At 42.7% G+C, this 18,268-nt stretch overlaps 1 protein-coding gene across 1 annotated transcript in view; it reads left to right on the plus strand.

Moving 5' to 3' along the window:
- Nucleotides 1–18,268, plus strand: part of LOC133015820 (protein sidekick-1-like) — a 195,781-nt gene that overhangs the window by 70,570 nt on the left and 106,943 nt on the right. Inside the window, exon 5 of the mRNA XM_061083097.1 lies at nucleotides 3,378–3,511. Coding sequence (XP_060939080.1) covers nucleotides 3,378–3,511 — 134 coding nt within the window. The remainder of the gene's footprint in view (nucleotides 1–3,377; nucleotides 3,512–18,268) is intronic.

The raw sequence follows: 18,268 nt of genomic DNA on the forward strand, positions 1-18,268 counted from the left end.
TTGAGAAAGGGGGGCACCACCCTGGTTTCCCAGGGACCAACGATGTCAAGCTATAATTATCAGTCTCATAATGATAAATGTCGAATTAATTAATGTCAATATTTTAATATTAACGATTACTTAATAAACAGTGAAGGCTTCTAAGTTCGAGCACAGGCAATCATAATCCAGCTGTATTCACACACTTATGCACAAATAATCACAGACTACAGATACTTTAATTACAAAAGTATTTATTAAAAAGGGGAAATAAAGTTATGTTATTCAATGATTCCTCATTTTAACAAGCTTCAATATTTCAAAGATAAACACAGCAGCAGCACTTCAAAAATTCAGAAAATACATGGACAACCTGCGGTCTACCTATGTATGTCTGTCTCTATGTGTGTGTGTGTCTGTGTCAAAGTGTCTCTCTGTGTGTGTGTGTCTATGTGTGTGTATGTGAAATAAAGTTAGTGTTATTTAATGATTCATCATCTTAACAAACTCCCATATTTCAAAGATCACAACAGCAGCAGCATTTATCACAATTTAGAAGACACATGTATCCACCTCTGTGTATCTGAGTGTGTATGCATCTGTCTGTGTCTATCAAAGTGTCTGTGTGGGTGTGTGTGTGTGTGGGTGTGTAGGTGTGAGAGAGCAAGAGAGAAAAGGGAGGGGGCGTGGCGATGACGCAGTCACGTAGTGACGTCACATCCAAGATGGAGGCCGACAATGTTAGGCTTAAAACTACAAAACAAAATGGCGGGTTCGTTATGAATTTAGAGCCAGAATTGAGGGCGGGTCTACCGATGAATAATCTCAAATGGCCGCCGGACCACGTGTGAGGCACAAAGGAGGAGGTGGAACAAAGGATTCTTTGTTCTGGTTTAGCTTTGGCTTCAAAATGGCGGCCAGATGTTTTCAGGCCCTTTAAATATAGATTTAACTGTTACATGAACTGTATTCTAAATACAGATCGGAACGGGTGTATAGGTCGGTTTAGAAGGAGAGAGAGAGAGAGAAGAGAAGGCATGCAAGGAGAGTTCAAAGAAGCTCTTAAAAACACCGTCAGAAACAAGTTACATTTACTTTACCGCTCAGCACTCAAACGGCGTTGTATGCTGAAGTCTGACGGTAAAATTTCTGTAAGGTTCTTCAGACGGGAACGAGTGCAACCGGAGACGTTTAGTCACGGCGCTTAAAAACTGTGGCACAAGGCCGTAACCGGAAATGAACCGGAAGTAGCCGAATCGTCGTGGCTAAACAATGAGACACGGAGGTCCCACAAACAAATACACTCAAATATTAAACAATGTGCTACGTATCTGCCCAGATAATCAAGTCTCTTACTGTACAACCCTCGCGATGTGCCTGCGCGTCTGCGCGAATGTGTCGGGGGCCAGTGAATCACGTGGTCTCTCTCACGAGCGGAGCTCCGGGCTCGGCCGCTGGACCGGAAAAGGAAGCGAATTATTCCTGCTGTCTTGTCGGAATGAAACTTCGCCTTTCTTCTGTAACAGCGGAGAACGTGCTGGTTTACAGGAACGGAGTGAATTGTCTCTTACTCCTCAGCGGGATGAACGTCGCGCTTCTGCAGGGAACGGCTTTGTGGAAGCCGTTTGTGGATCGTTGGAAAAAAGAAAAGTCTATGGAAGTGTCGGAGTCCGTCCAGCGGGGCACTCCCTGTTTCGGTCTTTCAAGTTAAAACAGGAAAGGTCCTATCAAGATAAAACTTTGACTGAGATAAAAGAAGAAAATGAAACGACTTCAAATAAAATGATATTAAACAAACGTCTAATCGCCTCCTTAGTTACTGAGTCGTGTGGTTAGACCTCTTGAGGTCAGAAAACAACTTGAGCAGCGTGGAAAAGAGGCAGATTTCTGGGAGCACAGGGGTTTTGTTCTACCTGGGAGGTACCTGCCCCCCTGGAGGAGGGGTCAAGGGTCAGTGTTGCCCTCAGCCAATTAGATGTCAGGGTCCCGACCTTAGTGGGCGGGGATTCGACCTCAGTGGGTGTTTCAGAGACTCATTTGGGTTTTTTCAGAGCGGCCTGCAACATCTCCCACCAGGGCCTGCTGCTGGGGGGGTTGGAGTGTCGACACCCCGGAACACTCTAGGGCTGGTCTCAGGATCGCGTTTAGGCCTCACGTTTTATGGGCCTTTGTTGAAAACTCAGATCACTGGGCCTCAGTCCCAACAATCAATACAACCTCTTTAAGGCATATAGTTGGTTGCTCTTCATTGGTTGTTGCAGTTTACAATTTAAAACCTTGCAGCAGGATCTGGGTGATCACATTAACTGAATGTAGTTTGGGGTTGTTGCCATTACAAAAGTTCTTCATCATCCAATAATCAAACACCAGCAAGTCGTGGAGATGCCGATGGTAAACTTTATTTCTGTCCGTCCCAGCTGGACGCTGCTGGCAGACACGGTTCAGAACCTTTTCCTTTTCATTCTCAGCCACTACACGCCACGGGAAACGTCTCTCATACCTGCCTGTTGTTTGCAGCGCTGCTGTGACCCACAGGGTTTTGTTGACTTGCCGCACAGAGTCATTGATTCCGGTCTGAGCAAACGTCGTGCTGCTCTGTGGTCAAATGTGAACTGAGTGGAAACAACGTCCGTTCTGCACAAACCAGTGAAGGCTCAGGTCAGAATATTGGGATTTCCGTCCACTGACAAGGTGAAAACACAGAGTCACGAAAAAACAACCTGGGCTTCCCGTCTGCTCGAGTATGAAAAACATAAAAATACCAGTCTAACAAATCTCTCCCCCCCGTCTCCCTCCTGCTCTCCTCCTCTCCTCCTGCTCTCCTCCTCTCTAACCACCACTGTCTCCCTGCAAAATCAACTCCTTCCCATTGTGCTCATTTAAAAGGCAGCAGCAGCCGCAGCAGCTCACCGTCTGTTTGTGAGCGATTGTTTCTTATCTCCGTGTGCTCATGTGAGGACAGGGAGACAGTTGTGTTTGTGTGTTTGTGTGTGTGTGTGTGTCTCCTTGTGTACCGTGTATGTTTGTGCTGTATTGATTGCTTCGGGTACGGGCGGGGGGGAAAACGAGGATGGATCAGTGAAAAGACGGAAGAGCAGAAGATAATACTCGACGAGCACGGCCAGAAGAATGAAAGAGACACGAAATGAGCCACATATCAATCTGAGACAGGAGGAGAGATTTATTTAAGCTCCTTGAATCCTCTTTCCTTCCTGATGCTTGTATTCAACGTGCCCCCCCCCCCCACCCCCCCTTTATGAATGCTAAACGATCCATGTACCAAATACTCTCCTCATGTCAGAGTCTTAGTTGGAGCTGTGTTCTCGACTAGGCCGAGGCGTGTTTCCCTTTCTCCTTCGCTCTCTAATCCCTCGTTCTCTTGTGTCTCCGCCCTACAGAGCAATCAGTCTGGACAATCAGCTGGTCGTCCTGGCAACCACGGCGACGGACGCGGGACGCTACCACGTGGAGGCGGTGAACGAGATGACGGGAGAGAACGTGACGAGTGCCGCGGTGTACCTGAGCATCTCAGGTAAGAAGAAACGCTTCCACTCATCTGAAAGGTTTGGCAGGAAACCAGCAGACGCACTAATTAGCGTTTGCACTCAGAGCTTCGGTTTGTTTCATCAGAGGCTGTCACATAATGAAATGTGACTGATTGTGCATTAGGAGCTTCTCAGACCCTTTGAGGAGCTTCACAAGAGATCTGTGATGGAACTGAGGTGGAGGTTCAATCGGGTTTTAATGATCTGAATCTAAAGATTTATTTTAAAATCTCTTCTATTTGTTGTCTCAGAAGACAGTTTTGTGATGAAGCCTAATTACTGAGGGCTGCTGGAGGAACTTGAAACTGAGACGAGCAGCACAACACACAAACAGAGGATTAAAGATATATCATATATATCAAATATGCTTCAAACAAACTACCTGTTTGTCTGAATCTGTGACAAAGTGATGATTCTGAGCTTTTGATTAAGAAACTAAAATTAATGATGAAAGATGGGAGATGGGAGATTCTATCATTTGGAATTACTTGATGCAGTTAGATTGTCCCAGTATAGAGGAATCACCACTGTCTCGTTAAGAAAACTCAATTAACTGATTCTTCTTTTTGCTATGGACATAAACCTCCATTTTGGACTTCGCATTTAACTGTTAGGAGCCTAATTGTATTGTAACTTTAGATCAAGTAACTGTTAGCACCGACATAATCTGACATTTGTCATTTAAACTTGCAAAAGCAACTGTCAGCTACAGGAAGATAAATCTGCTGACCTGACGTTTCAAACATGAATTAAAGAGGTTAAAAGATTTAAACCAGGAACTAGATTAGGAAGTAGATTCATCAAGCTCTGTTTCGTCTCGTTAAGAAGACTCAATTAACTGATTCTTCTTTTTGCTGAGGACATAAACTTCCTTTTTGGACGGTGCATTAAACTGTTAGGAGCCTAATTGTATTGTAACTTTAGAGCAAGTTACTTTTAGCACCGACATAATCTGACTTTTGTCATTTAAATGAGCAAAAGCAACTGTCAGCTACAGAAAGATAATTCTGCTGACCTGACGTTTTAAACATTAATTAAAGACGTTAAATGATTTGATGAAGTATTTTTGACACTTTTAGATTTCTATGTGTATTTTTCTTCACCTCAGAACCCGACTTTAAACCAGGAACAGTAGATGAGACTATAGAGCCAGTTATGAACAGGTTGCGTGTGAGGACTGAGGATCCGACCGAGCTGCTGCCAGTTGTTCAATAATAGAGTTTTTTGTTCATGTTTGTTGTTTGCAACACACGTCTTAGATCGATACCGATACTTGTACGTCTCTGTGGTCACTTCCCTCCTTTTTTGCTCTCTGGTCTGTGTTTCCTGTGTCTCTCCATCCACAATTTAACACAAACTCTACCCTTCTTTTCTACTTCTCTCCTCTTCTCTTCTGGCCTGTTCATCCCAAATGTCACAACACTTGAACGGTACAACTCTGCTCCGTGTGTACTTTCATATCAGAACGATGGACATTCTGAAACCATTCTCAGGGTTGAAGCCTCAGAGGGAAACAGCTCGGCCAGTTGGTGGAAACATTATTTTATGTGTGGTTTCTTCAGTCAGTCTGCAGAAGTCCTTCCATCCCTTTAAACATTAAATTAATAAGTAGCTGTAAACCATATCCAGAACAACAGTCCCGTCCCAGACACAGTCGGCTGTTTATTATGTTACTGTGTTTAAAAGGATTCAAGTTTCCACTCTGATGCAGAAGTTCATTTTTATGCCAGTGAATATTAACAAATGACACAAAGAAGCTGATAATGGCGAAGGGGTTTTTGGGTGAATGTGTTTCTCTCCCTCTGTGTTTCAGCCGCTGTCAGATTATAATCCGTGAATCACCTTTTCACATGATCCTTCTCCGTGTCTCTGTGGTGTCTCCTCGGAGGCCGGAGGACAGAGCGCTCACTCGAACAGTCTTTCAGCTGAAGTGTTCACTGTAGTTAAATGAGAGAGGGAGGGAGCGGCCTGTCCCTTGTGGCTCTATAGAGTTTTAATTAGATTCTTTTTGCAGGGTTGTATCCTTTGGTATCCTTTGTCACACACACACACACACACAGACACACTTACACAGACCCACACAATCACATAAATATACGCACAGCACCTTGTTAGAGCTGTCAGGGTAGAGTGCTCCCTTGGGCGTTTTTTAGGAATGGTAAGGGTATAGTTAGGTTTCGCTGATCAGACTTCGACCATAAACGTCAGCCTGTGTGTGTATGAGTGTGTCTGTTTATCATTTAGTGTTGTGTACAATAAACATTTCTTGGGTAAATAACCTTTGCTATAAAAAAGCAGATCTGATTCAGTTATTTGTTATTGAGGCTTTGGGAGGAAACGAGGAAAGAGGAATTAAATACAAACGAGTCAAAAATAATAAAAAATAAGAAAGGATGGAATATAAAAGAGAAACAAGACTCTCGTTATCTTCTTGTGTGATTTTCTGGATCAGTCTTCACTCTCTGTGGTTATGGATCATCTTTATGAGTTGGTCACATTGGTTATATCACTCAATACGCATTATTCTTTGCCAGGCCGGACTCGTGTAAGGAGATTGAACAGTAGATGACGAATTTGGCTTGAAAATATGTCTGTATCGATAGTTTGGGTTTTTCTAAATCACTCTCTCCTCTGTTAGACTCACAGCTGCAGTGTGGATCTAATGATCAGGATCTGCCAAGGGTTTTTCTGGCAGGAAATGTAAAGGGAAAAGAGGAATTAATTTTGTGCAAATGAGATTAGATTAAAGTGAACTGAAGTGACGAGAGGTTCAGGAGGTTAAATGACGCGAGTAAATATGTGAATGAACTTGAGCAAATTGTGTTTTTGTTCTTCCCTACCTCCTCTTTTGTGTGTCTTTTTTCTCCACCTCCTCCCCCCTCTGTTTCCGGTCTCCTCTCTTTCATGTTTTTTCTTTTTATCCCATTAAGCAGCCGGTGCAGGATCAGACGACTGAAGTTCGTAGCTGTCAGTCACGTTTTCTATTCCTAAAAAATCTTGTCTTTCTTTTCATAAATTCCGCAGACTAAATGAGATACCTACTTCCTATTCTCCTCTTTCGCACTTTGATTCAGACGTTGTGCACAACAAAGAGGAACAAGTAAGAAGTAGGATTGGTAGAGAGAGAGAAGAGAGACGGGGGGGAGAAAAGACTGGATGAAGTGAGCCATGGGTGCAGATCAGGATACGACCTGTTAGATAGAAGAACGTCTGAGGGGGAAATGTCTCTGTCTGTTTTCTTTCCAGCAACACAACCACACACTTCACAGTGAACACTTACACCTGGTGTGAAGAGCTGACGCCGCTGATCAGATTGCAAATGGATTGAGCACATGAAAGTAAATTGTGTATGCGGACTAAGTGCTTTAAAGTGCATTTAGCCATTCACACATTAGTAATATATGCTTTTCATTACCACCACAAAGGAGGACACACAACAACTATTGCTTGGATCACCAGCGAAACTTGGAAGGATGTGAAGTCTCTATATCTGCTTTTATTCTTCTACTTCTTTTTTGGAACAAACACATATGAGATGTGGGAGATCTGATCGCACTGGAGACATCAATATCTGAATCATTTATGAATCTAACATAAATAGATTCAGAGATACAACCTGGATACGAGTCAAGCGTTAAAATTTAGGTATAAATTGAATCTTGCGGTTGATCCCTTTACATTAGTTGTATATGCTTTTCATTACCACCACAGAGGAGGGACACACAAAAACTATTGCTTGGATCACCAGGGAAACTTGGAAGGATGTGAAGTAAAGTCTCTCTATCTGCTTTTCTTCTACTACTTCTTTTCTGAAACAAACACATTTCAGATGTGGGAGATCTGATCGCACTGGAGACATCAATATCTGAATCATTTATGATTCTAACATGAATAGATTCAGAGATACAACCTGGATACGAGTTGAGCGTTAATATTTAGGTATAAATTGAATCTTGGGGTTGATCCTCACAGCTTGAACCAGCGCAGAGAAGTGACACCCGGAGAGTTACATGACCCGCCTACTTGACATATCCATTATCTGCATGTCCCCCCGGCCACTATCCTGTAAGTGTGGCACATATACGGCCGAAAATAAAAAGCACTAACTGTCATCCGTGGTTGAGCCGGAGCAGCCACAATTGATAGCAGCTCAGCCGCTTGGTGAGAGGTCACACACTGTAATCACTGGAAGTACAGCCCGCCTGTAAAATAAACAGCTCCTGGGGCTTTTTATCACGGCCGACAGCGAGTCGGTTCCACGAGACATTTCCACTCCCCTGGTCAGACTGAACCGGCTGCTGATTGGACAGAAGTTGGATTTTGAATATTGGAGGTCGATGTATTCTAACTGTGTTATTCAAGGCATGTGAATATCAAGTCAGTGCAGGGAATCTCATCAATGCAGCAACTCCAGGGAGAGAGGACTCGAGGAGCAGGGTGCTGGTCATTTAATCCCTGCGTGTGTGTGTGTGTGTGTGTGTGTGTGTGTGTGTGTTTGTGTGTGTGTGTGTGTTTGTGCGTGTGTGTGTGTTTTTGCATTAGAGAGAAACAGAATTCTAACGGCCTCAGGGTCTTTCTGTTAGTGACAGGAGATGAGGATCCCTCCTCCAATTAATTAAGCGCCGTGCGTACCTGACATAATTTCCCGCTCGTTCTCTTTTCTCTCTCTTTACCACGCACACGCTCGGCCTGTCAGTCACAGCAGCAGCGGGGGGGGTTCCCTTGTTGAGTGTCTGCGTGTCTCTGAGCTTCTCTCCAGTTCACAGCGGTGGAGGCCTTTGTAGATTTGTACTTCAGTCCATTACAGCGGCAAAATATCCCCAAAGAGAGCACTCGCAGGAGGGAGACTCACACACACACACACACACAGACACACACACACACACACGCATGAAAGCACACAGTCATGCAAATGCACACGCATGTAAAAGATGCACGCCCAGAAAGCCGAGCTGGGCTCAATCAAAGACGAGCACTTTACAGAATAAAGAAAGGAGACAAAACGGCTGGAGCCATTAGACTCACCGAGATAAAGAAGTGGAAGCGTGATAAATATAATCCGACGTGTATGGATCTCACAGATGAAACAAGAGGAGGAGGGGGGTCACGCAGGGTAGACAGGAGAAGTGGGAACAGAAGACAGGATAAGAAAAGAACGAGTGGGAAGGGGAATGTGTCGGGCGCATAAATGCTGATATAATAACTGCGAGGACTTAAAATGCAATCTCAGCTCTGGGCTCAATAGTTGATCAGCTGCCTTTATCTTTTTCTAAAGAGAAGACAGTAATGTCACGCCTATTAATGATTGCTGAGCTTTCAGAAAATAGCTTTGAGTAATACGTCCGTACATAGAAGCCCAGCGTGCAGAGTGCTTCCTTTTAAAAGAGTGATCCAGCAGTTTTGTTTCTCACTTGCATAAAGTTCGGCGACTTGCAAGACACAGACTTTATAAAAGTCCGAGCTGTCGAGGCCGAGATGTCCTGACTTTAAGTCCCTAAATGTAATTTATGGCTTCTTCTTTTTCCGTCGGACCCTCTGGTAAACGCTCACATCTTTCAAATATCCAGTACGTAACAAGATGTCTCATTTCTCCGACTTAACAAAGCTCCCTCCACAACCTCAGAAGATCCTCACAGGCTGAGTCTCTCTGTCCCTGACGAGCCAACGGAGCTCCATGAATAAAATCTTTAAAATGCTCCACACAGCACAGCTCTGTAATTACTGCGTGTACCGGCTGAAGTCGAACCAAACTCCTGCTTCCAGAAATAAGACAAGGAAGTTTGAAGAGGTTGTTTGAAATTGTCTCCGACTCGGCTTTGAAGCTTCATAGTTCTGCACAGCGTTGATTTGTATTGTAAATTGGATTCTGCTGCATTTATATCTGCAAGAACTGTATTCAGAGCTGAGCAGGACGCGTCAGCTCCCAGTTCATAAATACTTTGTTAGAGATATGAAATGTCCTTTCATAACCCTATTCATCGTATGTCTGCCTCCAGGAGGGTGTGGTTAGTCTGAGTTTGATTACCTCGGCCTGGTGATTGGACGAGAGTCTGTCTGAGTTTGATTACGCCCCCTGTCCTCTTCACGGGTTTCTGCCACTTCTACATCACCCGGTTTCTCCCGTTTATCCCTTGGCTCCCTCCTGCCGCCCCCCCCACGGCCCCGGGAAGTGACCGAGTGGCCTTTGTTCAGGAGCCGAGACACAGACTCATGTAGCGTCTGACTCCGCTGACCTCAGCACAACCCAGACACACTCACACGCTGTCACACACACACACACTCCGGGGATCTGATGTAGAAGCAGATATTAGTTTATGTTTCCTTTGGAACATTCAAACACCATAAGTTTGGCCCAAGACACACAAGTTTCTACACTTTTTGAAAATATTCCTCATAGTTTTAAGTGTTTGTTAGACACTGTAACCTGTTATCGGTTTTCCGTTTGTTCGGCGACAACATTTGTGTTAATATTTTGCATGTGTGTGCGTCTTTGTTTCATTTAGTTCGTTCTCTAATCATCTTCCCTCACCTCCAGATGTTTCCGTTCCACATCACTGACTCTTAAATGAGAGCCCGCTGCCGATGTTTGTGTGCAAGTGTGTTTGTGTGTCTGTGTGTGTATATGTGTGTGTGTGTGTGTGTGTGTGTGTGTGTGTGTGTGTGTGTGTGTGTGTGTGTGTGTGTGTGTGTGTGTGTGTGTGTGTGTGTGTCTGTGTGTGTGTGTGTGTGTGTGTGTTTGCTCCAGGTCCCATCCCAGTTGTTCTGCGGCGCGTCTAATTGGAGGTATTTTAGTTTCCCTGGAGAGAGAGTGTGTTGTGGAACCCGTGGTTTGTGTGCATGCATGCTTTGTGTGTGTGTGTGTGTGTGTGTGTGTGTGTGTGTGTGTGTGTGTTATTGCATCATTTGAAAGCTCAAACATAAAGAGTCCTGTGTGTTGTCAGGTTGTTTGCAGCACTGCAGCTGTCGCGATGTGATCAAGGTGTCGACTGCATGACGATGTGTTGATTACATTTTGCTGCACTGTGTCCCGACAGGCTTTAAAAATATAACATGTAACAACTCCTCGTTAAAATGGCTACAAACAACCAGACCTGGTACATATGTTTCATATGTTACATATGTTCTAAACATGTGGACTAGCATCGTCAAAAATGTTTCCAACTGTGTTCCAAGGACGTTTCATTCTGGTCACGGTGGAGGTCACCCTTTAATTGAGTCACGTTATTAGGACCCGAGCACTGACTGATCAAAGGTCAGGTGAGGCCCTATTGAAATTGTAAGGATTATTATTATTATTATTATTATTATTATTATTATTATTATTATTATTATTATTATTATTATTATTATTCAGGCAAATTAATTGGCTTTTTGAGGGCTTTCCCATGCTCAAATTCTTACCAAAATTTGCAGAAAGTTAGAAAGTGGTGAAAATTTACGTATTCTGGAGAAATTTTCAATAGGCGTCACAAAATGGCTCAACGGTGCCCCCCCGAGACCCCTGGAACGTGTCCACATTGACCGGTCTTCACAAAAATCAATATACAGGTGTATCATGACCAGACAAACAAATAGGTCTTTAAGTGCAATTGGAAAAACACAACAGGAAGCCTGCTATTTTGCATTTAGTGGCCATTTTGGCCATATTCCACATTTTTATTTTGATGTACTTGTACCAGGGCTTTCATCGGATCAACTTCAAATTTAGTTTGTACTATTGTATACAAACTAAATTTGTATATTTGTGAGATACTCTTCACGGCTGAAGTTCCATCTCTTCGGTTAAGGAACCACAGAAACCCTCTCACCCACATGGCAACACAACTTGTGTGGCACAGTTTTCTCTCTAGTCTGCAGCTCCAGTGTTTGACAGGGAAAACGTCCCTGGAGTTTCTAGTCAAACCAGTGAGAAGCGAACGCCACGAGACCCCGAGGAGCAGCGAGATTCTCTCAGATCGTTTTTTTGGGCTCGTGACCCATAAAAATAAAACAAATGCCAAATTGAAAAGTGTGTATAAACACTTGACAGGAGCACAGGTGCGAGCGGTGACACAAAATCTTTCTCCTTCCCTCTCAGATGAATGCTCTTAATTAATTACAGGCAGAATCTATGGCACTGTTAAGAAGCAGCTGCCAATTATTATTTAACAGCAAGATAAAATGGCTCAAAGATTTTATAGATATGCGCAGATGCTTTTATTTTCCTTTTAGTTACTGTATATCATTTCTTTTTCGCTTGGTGCTAAACTGGAGCTTATCAGAAAAAACACAGGATTTGATAAGATTAATCGTAATAATGAGATTTTGAAAAGTGTTGGGATAGAAGAAACAAACATCGCACTAACCCAAAGATATGAAACAAGTAAGATCCTTGTGTTACCACGATCAACAACAAACCACTCGATTAAGCTGCTGAATGCGTTTGTTGACACTCAGGAGCTGAATGAAGAAAGGAAAATAGGTTTTTGTTTGAAAATTGCTTGAAAAAGTGATGAGAGCCTTAAAGGAGCAATCTGTAAAAAAAAAAAATTTAAATTCCCATTTGTACCTTATGTACCGTTAACGTGTCTTACGTTAAGTGTTAAAACAATTTGTCAATTTAGTATTTAGTGGATCAGCACATATCTTATCTGCAACTATTTGGATATTTGATTAATTCATATCAATATTTCTAAAGTATTTAAAATATTCAATTGTTTTTGCATTTTTTTGTTGCTACTACTTCTATTTTTGTTTTATATTTGATTCATATAACGATGCTCAAAGAGACTTTACATGCTTTAAAAACAGAAAATAAAATAACTAGATGTATAATTAATTATTTGCAATAAGTTGGAGTAATGTTTTGAAGGTGGGCGGGTCAATGCAGTCTCCAATGAGTTGAAGGAGAGACGGCTCTGTCGCCCTATTTGGGTTTCGTACTTGTAATCAAGCAAAGTAAAGACATTTAAAATATTAGAAATTACAATTTTAAAGAGAATTTAAAAACCAAATATCTAAATAACTTGTTTTTTCTGGGCTCTTAACCCAAAACCTGATTTAAACTTGTTCTGTTGAAACTACAGTTTGGAGACAGACCCAAACAGCACAGACGCTGCAGTGTGTGTGAACGCTCACTCACCAAATAACTGCACAGCATCAGCCTCTCATTCTGTGACCATCTGGGGCCGGATGCATTAACTTGGTGGTGGAGAGTTCTGGTTGTGGTTCATTACAGAAATGAACCTTTTTGTCAGTTGCTGCTAAACTAAAATGGATTAAATGTTAAATATTTATGCATTAAAGCAACAGTTTGTCTGTGTGTGTGTGTGTGTTGCTTCATCCAACTTTCCTTCTTTAATGCAGCATCAAGTTAGAACATTTGAATTGTGAGATGCTGAAATCCAATGTCAGATATTCTGAATGTGTTTAATAGTTGTATAATCTTTTGTTTGGTGTGAAGAAACTCTCGACTCTTCATAATTGAGGTTGCGTAGGAAGCCTGGATTCAAGTCGTCTTAACGCTGGTTATGCAGATCACCATCTTGAAGGTCACTTCACAGAATCACCGGTGCATTAAATTGCATGTAAACCTTGAAGAGCGTGTACCAGTATGATTGAGTCTCTTTTTCTATAATGGTTATATATCTATACCTTGTATCTTCGGCCTGGCGCGTCACTTTGAAAGATCTAACCTTGGCTGAGGACTCATTAGGTTTACAATGATCTCTTTTGTATCGTGAGTCTGGTAATTTGAAGTCTACAGATGTGGAACACACATGCACGATCAGACAAATAGGCTCTAATCCTCTGTGGTTTTGTTAAAAGGACTTCGCTAATGAATCGCTGCTTTGATTAATTCCTGCTACAAACTGGTTGTGTCTGGAGTTATTATATTCAATCTTTCAGCAGCGGGCGGGGGGGATCAGACTTCTCTCTGCTGATCCCCATCTCTCTCCTCCGTCTGTTACCTTTGTCTCCCCTCATTTCTGTCTCTCCCGGTCCCTTCTCACTTCCCCACTCAGTCTAATGAGGCTTCTCTGTGGTTCTATAATTAAAACCCCGGTGTACAGACAGAGGGATGGAGTGATGGAGGGACGGACAGGAAACTCAAGAAGTACAAGAAGTGTGCATCGCTGTGTGTGGCTGCGTGTGCGTCGCTCAACTCGTTCCACCCAGTTATGGATTTAATTGCAAGCGTGTTTTACAGCATGATGGGACAGATTAAGACGGATGCCCGTGTGCGTGGCTTTGACACAGCATCTTACAGGCCGACGCCCACTCAAGCGTTCTTCAGATCCTCCTCCGCTCGGGGAATAAAACAACCAATAGACAAAAAGGGAAGTGGTGAGAGATCGAGGCGTCCGGTGGGAGATGGAACGGTCAGAAAGTCACAGACGGTGGATGTAACAAGTTCCTGAAGAATCAATGAACAAGCAGAGGCTGTGGAGGTGAAGAGGCCAGAGAAGCAGAGGAGGAGGTTCCAGGGAAAGACTGGAAGTTTGACTCTGACTTGTTGTTTCAGAGAATTCAGAACTCTGAGCAGTGAAGGGATTGAAAGGGAGGTGGTAGTGGGACGCCATCTTTGTTCCATTCAAGTGACACAATTCACACTTTAAAAACTTTACAGTTAGTCCGTAACATACTGAGATTAAAGGGACTCTTACCTTTGTTGCATTTGAGAATTACAGCACATTCAAATCATCCCACCTTCCTCCAATGCCCCACCCCCTCATTCCCATCCGCGGTGTTTTTTTGAAGAAACTTTATTTACAAGCAGACTTTCAATCTACTGCCTCCGCGCACGCACGTGAGTTTTTGTTTACCAAAGCAATGGATTTTGTAAGTTATATACATTTACATTCACATGCCTTGATGACGCGGGCCCGAATGCGCCACAAGAAGCAGACGGAAAACCTGCATGTCCATGCAGCAAACAGACAGGTCTGTCGACCAATAAGGTCCTTCGGTCCGAAGAATTTTATTGGTTGAAGTTTTCACTAAATATTATGAGAGTGAAATAATTGTTTGTTTTAACTCCTGGTGGGTCTGTCTTGCATTTTAGAGTGTCATTACCTTATTAATACCAATTTAACCTTATCCAAAAAAAGTGAAAAAATGCAACAAAGGTAAGAGTCCCTTTAAGTGTGTTCATTTAGTTTTTGGGTAAAATTGAAGATGTTCGTGGATCTGAACTTCACATCTATCAATTATCTCTCTCTGTGGAGTTCTCATCATGTCTGAACGGGTTTTCTCTGGGTTCTTCTCCTCCCTCAGACTGTGTTCATGCAGATTTGGGTTAGGGTGATTGGTTGTTGGTCTCTGTACGTCTGCCCTCTGATTCGCTGATGACTTGTCCAGGATGTAAATCAGCTCTCGTACCAAGGTCAGTCTGGACTGATGGGTTAAAACATGTCTGATGATTAACAGCCACAGATTTCAGGTAGTCAGCTAAAGCAGGGTTATGTATTGACCATCAGATTGTTACTCTTAAAAATCAACATACTTGCTAACTTTTTCAAGTCACAGCTTTGCTTGGTAACAGCCAGTGGCAGTTTGTCTGACCCACGAATGGAGGTTAGTTCACCTCAGTCTGCTTCTTGCATAAATTCAGCCCTTGATTTTATTGGAGACAGGAGGCGCACGGAGGTTAAAGTTACCAGACAACTTGTGTTTTAATTAATGTTCAGTGGTGTAGAGGCAGAACCTTACTCAAACCTCGAGTTTGTGTGTGTGTATGGTTTGTGTTTGTGTCTGTGTGTGTGTGTGAGAATATGAAGCAGATGGAAGAATTTGCGTGGATACGTTTGTTTCGGTGGAGAAACGCAGCAGCAGGAGGATGAAATATTGTGCCGTCTGTGCGGAGGATACAGTCGGAAATGTAGTTGATGTACCGTCAAGGCTGACTAATGCACATCTCCAGACAAATACTGTGGACCGACACCGGCTCGGCTCCCTTAAGGAGATGAGATGCACGAGCACACACCAAACACACACAGGAAACGGAATGAGGTGTCAAGTGTGCAGATAAGTAGCGTCGGGCTCGTGGTTTTAATGATCCTGCCAGTCACACGGCTGTCCTTATGGCCACCTCCCCCAAACTCTGTGTGTGTGTGTGTGTGTGTGTGTGTGTCAGTGAGCGTGTGTGTGTGTGTGTGTCAATGAGTGTGCATGATCATTAACATTCTGAATAGCAGTTTTGTACCAGCTAAGGACTCGTGTTGTATGCAGTGTTCGTACACACAGACTCAGTTCACAGTTTTATTTTGATACTCATCACTGTGTGAAAAAGCGTGAGGCTCCACGACTCCACGCCGAGCGGCCCACCGGGATACGCTGTTCATTTGCCAGCTTGTATCAGCACACACACCCAGTGCATTCAGGGGGGGTTTTCATAACCACGTTTCAGAGGATCCAGCAATACAAAAGGAAATATGACTGCGCGTGCAAACACACTCTCTCCCTTTGTGTTGTCTGCGCTTCCTGCTGGGTGTGATGGGTTATTGGTGGAGCAGGCCAGTCAGCAGATGTTAATTTGAAGCAATAAATGCGCTGCAGAGAACGAGAAATGAAGAGATAGGATAGAGGGAAGAGAAGAAAGATAAAGGATGTGGTAAATAGGAGATTTGATGAGATGCTGAGGAAGGAGAATGTGTTTAATGGCAGAGAGAAGCCAGTAAAGAGAGATGGGTGAGTGTGTGTTGCTGGTCTCCACCCAGATGAGACAGGAAAGGAGCTGGTGGACGTGACATTGACAAATTCAGATATTGGAATATATAGTACAACCAGTGGGGGTGCCGCAGTTTATTTAGAATTGTACGTACAAAGATGAAATATATTCTTTTTGTGATGATCTGCCTCAATTCAGAATTCTCACTGAATAAGCAGAGCAAGCCTGATACTCCCACTGGGGTTGTTCAGGAAATTCACTGTCACTGTGATGTGTTGTACGACTTCTTTCCCCGAGTAAACGAGACAATTCTTATTCATTGACACAAAACCGTGGGGGAACCTACAACAACACAATCACAAAAATAAATTTTGAGATTTGAAATAATGGATAGAAAATTCTGGGTCAAAGTTTAAGTGTTTGCTGCCTCAAAAAACTACAAAACTGGCAAACAGTATCATTGTTTCTTATGAAAAAACTACAAAACAACATTTCCTTTGAATCAAATCAAGCTGCACATATTAACACACTCATAGATATTGGTTTCCCAAATGTGCCTCATCGGTTTTGTCAAGATTCATGAATTATTTTAAAGTAAAATAAATTTTTGATCCACTCCCTGGATCTACACTATAATTTAATGGGTTCTCTTCTGACCTGCGTATACTTGCTAAATAACAGACAGACGAACAAAATAGTTGGAATATTACAAGTTGGCCGTATTGATTTCATCAATATCAATGTTCAAATCCTCACTAATGCTCCAGGAAACGATTTTCAACTTTAATTTGAAGTAAAAGGCTCAAAAAAGCTCCTCCTTGCGTATCTGAAAAATACATTGATATTGCAGTAAGTACATTCCAAGAGTTTTACATCACGATCATCACATTATGTTGATTTATTGCACAGCGTGTATGTGTGTGTGTGTGTGTGTGTGTGTGTGTGTGTGTGTGTGTGTGCACTGAAGTTATTTATCCTTGCCGTGCTTCTTTCTAATACATCCACCAAGTACCATTAAGAAATTTACCATTCATCATTAGAGCTGCACGGTGATGAGAATACATCTTCGTCACGGCAAAATCAATAAGAGGGAAGATATATAATAATGACTGTACTAACAAAATCTGTTGTATTGAATGAACCTGACAGTTTATTCTTAACCTTAGAAAACACAAGTCCATTCACAGAACTCTTCCTTGCTTCTTCTGTCCACTTCAACTTTACTTTTACCAGAAGTCCCTTTGACATAGATTGAGATTCATAGACCCGGTGATGCTTTGTATTCTCACAACTATAAACACAAACATTAACACACACAAGTCAAAGTCTTTGGACCCCAATGGAGGCAGACACTTGAATTCATACTTGTGCACAAACACACTTTGGTCCCATTTATTCATTAGCTTCTGTGTGTTGATCTGACACCATGGTCCGAAAGTCTGTGGGGGGGGTGCTGTCTTCATTTGATAAAGCCTTGCTAAATTACAGACACTTTTAACACCTGTTTGTTAATTTATAAGGAGAGCAATACATAATTGTGTGTGTGTGTGTCTCCTCCTGTCCCCTACGCAATACACGTGTACTTAAGTTGTTTTTTTACTTGGTTTATGTGCAAATGAAGAGAAGGTAGATGAGGACAGAGAGGGATCAGGTACCAGAGAGCATCAGAGAAAACACCCGAGTGCAAAGCTGTGAAAAGCTTTGAGGATGATGGAGATGGATCGGGAGGAAGAAAGAAGCAGAGTGTAAAAGTTGAAGATTGAGAGAGGATGCTAGAAACAGGAATAGATCAACAGGATGTTTTAATCCAAATATAGTTTTTCCTCCCTTCTCTTCCTCCCTCTTCATCCCAATGTTACTCCCCTCCACCTCCCCTCCCACCTACCTGGTTGTTTGGAGTGATTGAAAGAAAGTGGGAGATGTGTGTGTTTATTACACACACATGTTCCGTGTGCGTCTTGTCTTCACAGTGATGTTAATTGAACTGTCCTGTTACCCACTTAGCTGGAATACACAGGCCTGGCTGTGTTGTTGTTGAAGTGAACGGAATGTAATTAAATTGAGATCTGATGCAACATTTAGACTAAAGACGCTT

This window comes from Limanda limanda, chromosome 2 (genome assembly GCF_963576545.1).
Source record: "Limanda limanda chromosome 2, fLimLim1.1, whole genome shotgun sequence".
In the NCBI taxonomy this organism is placed as follows: domain Eukaryota; kingdom Metazoa; phylum Chordata; class Actinopteri; order Pleuronectiformes; family Pleuronectidae; genus Limanda; species Limanda limanda.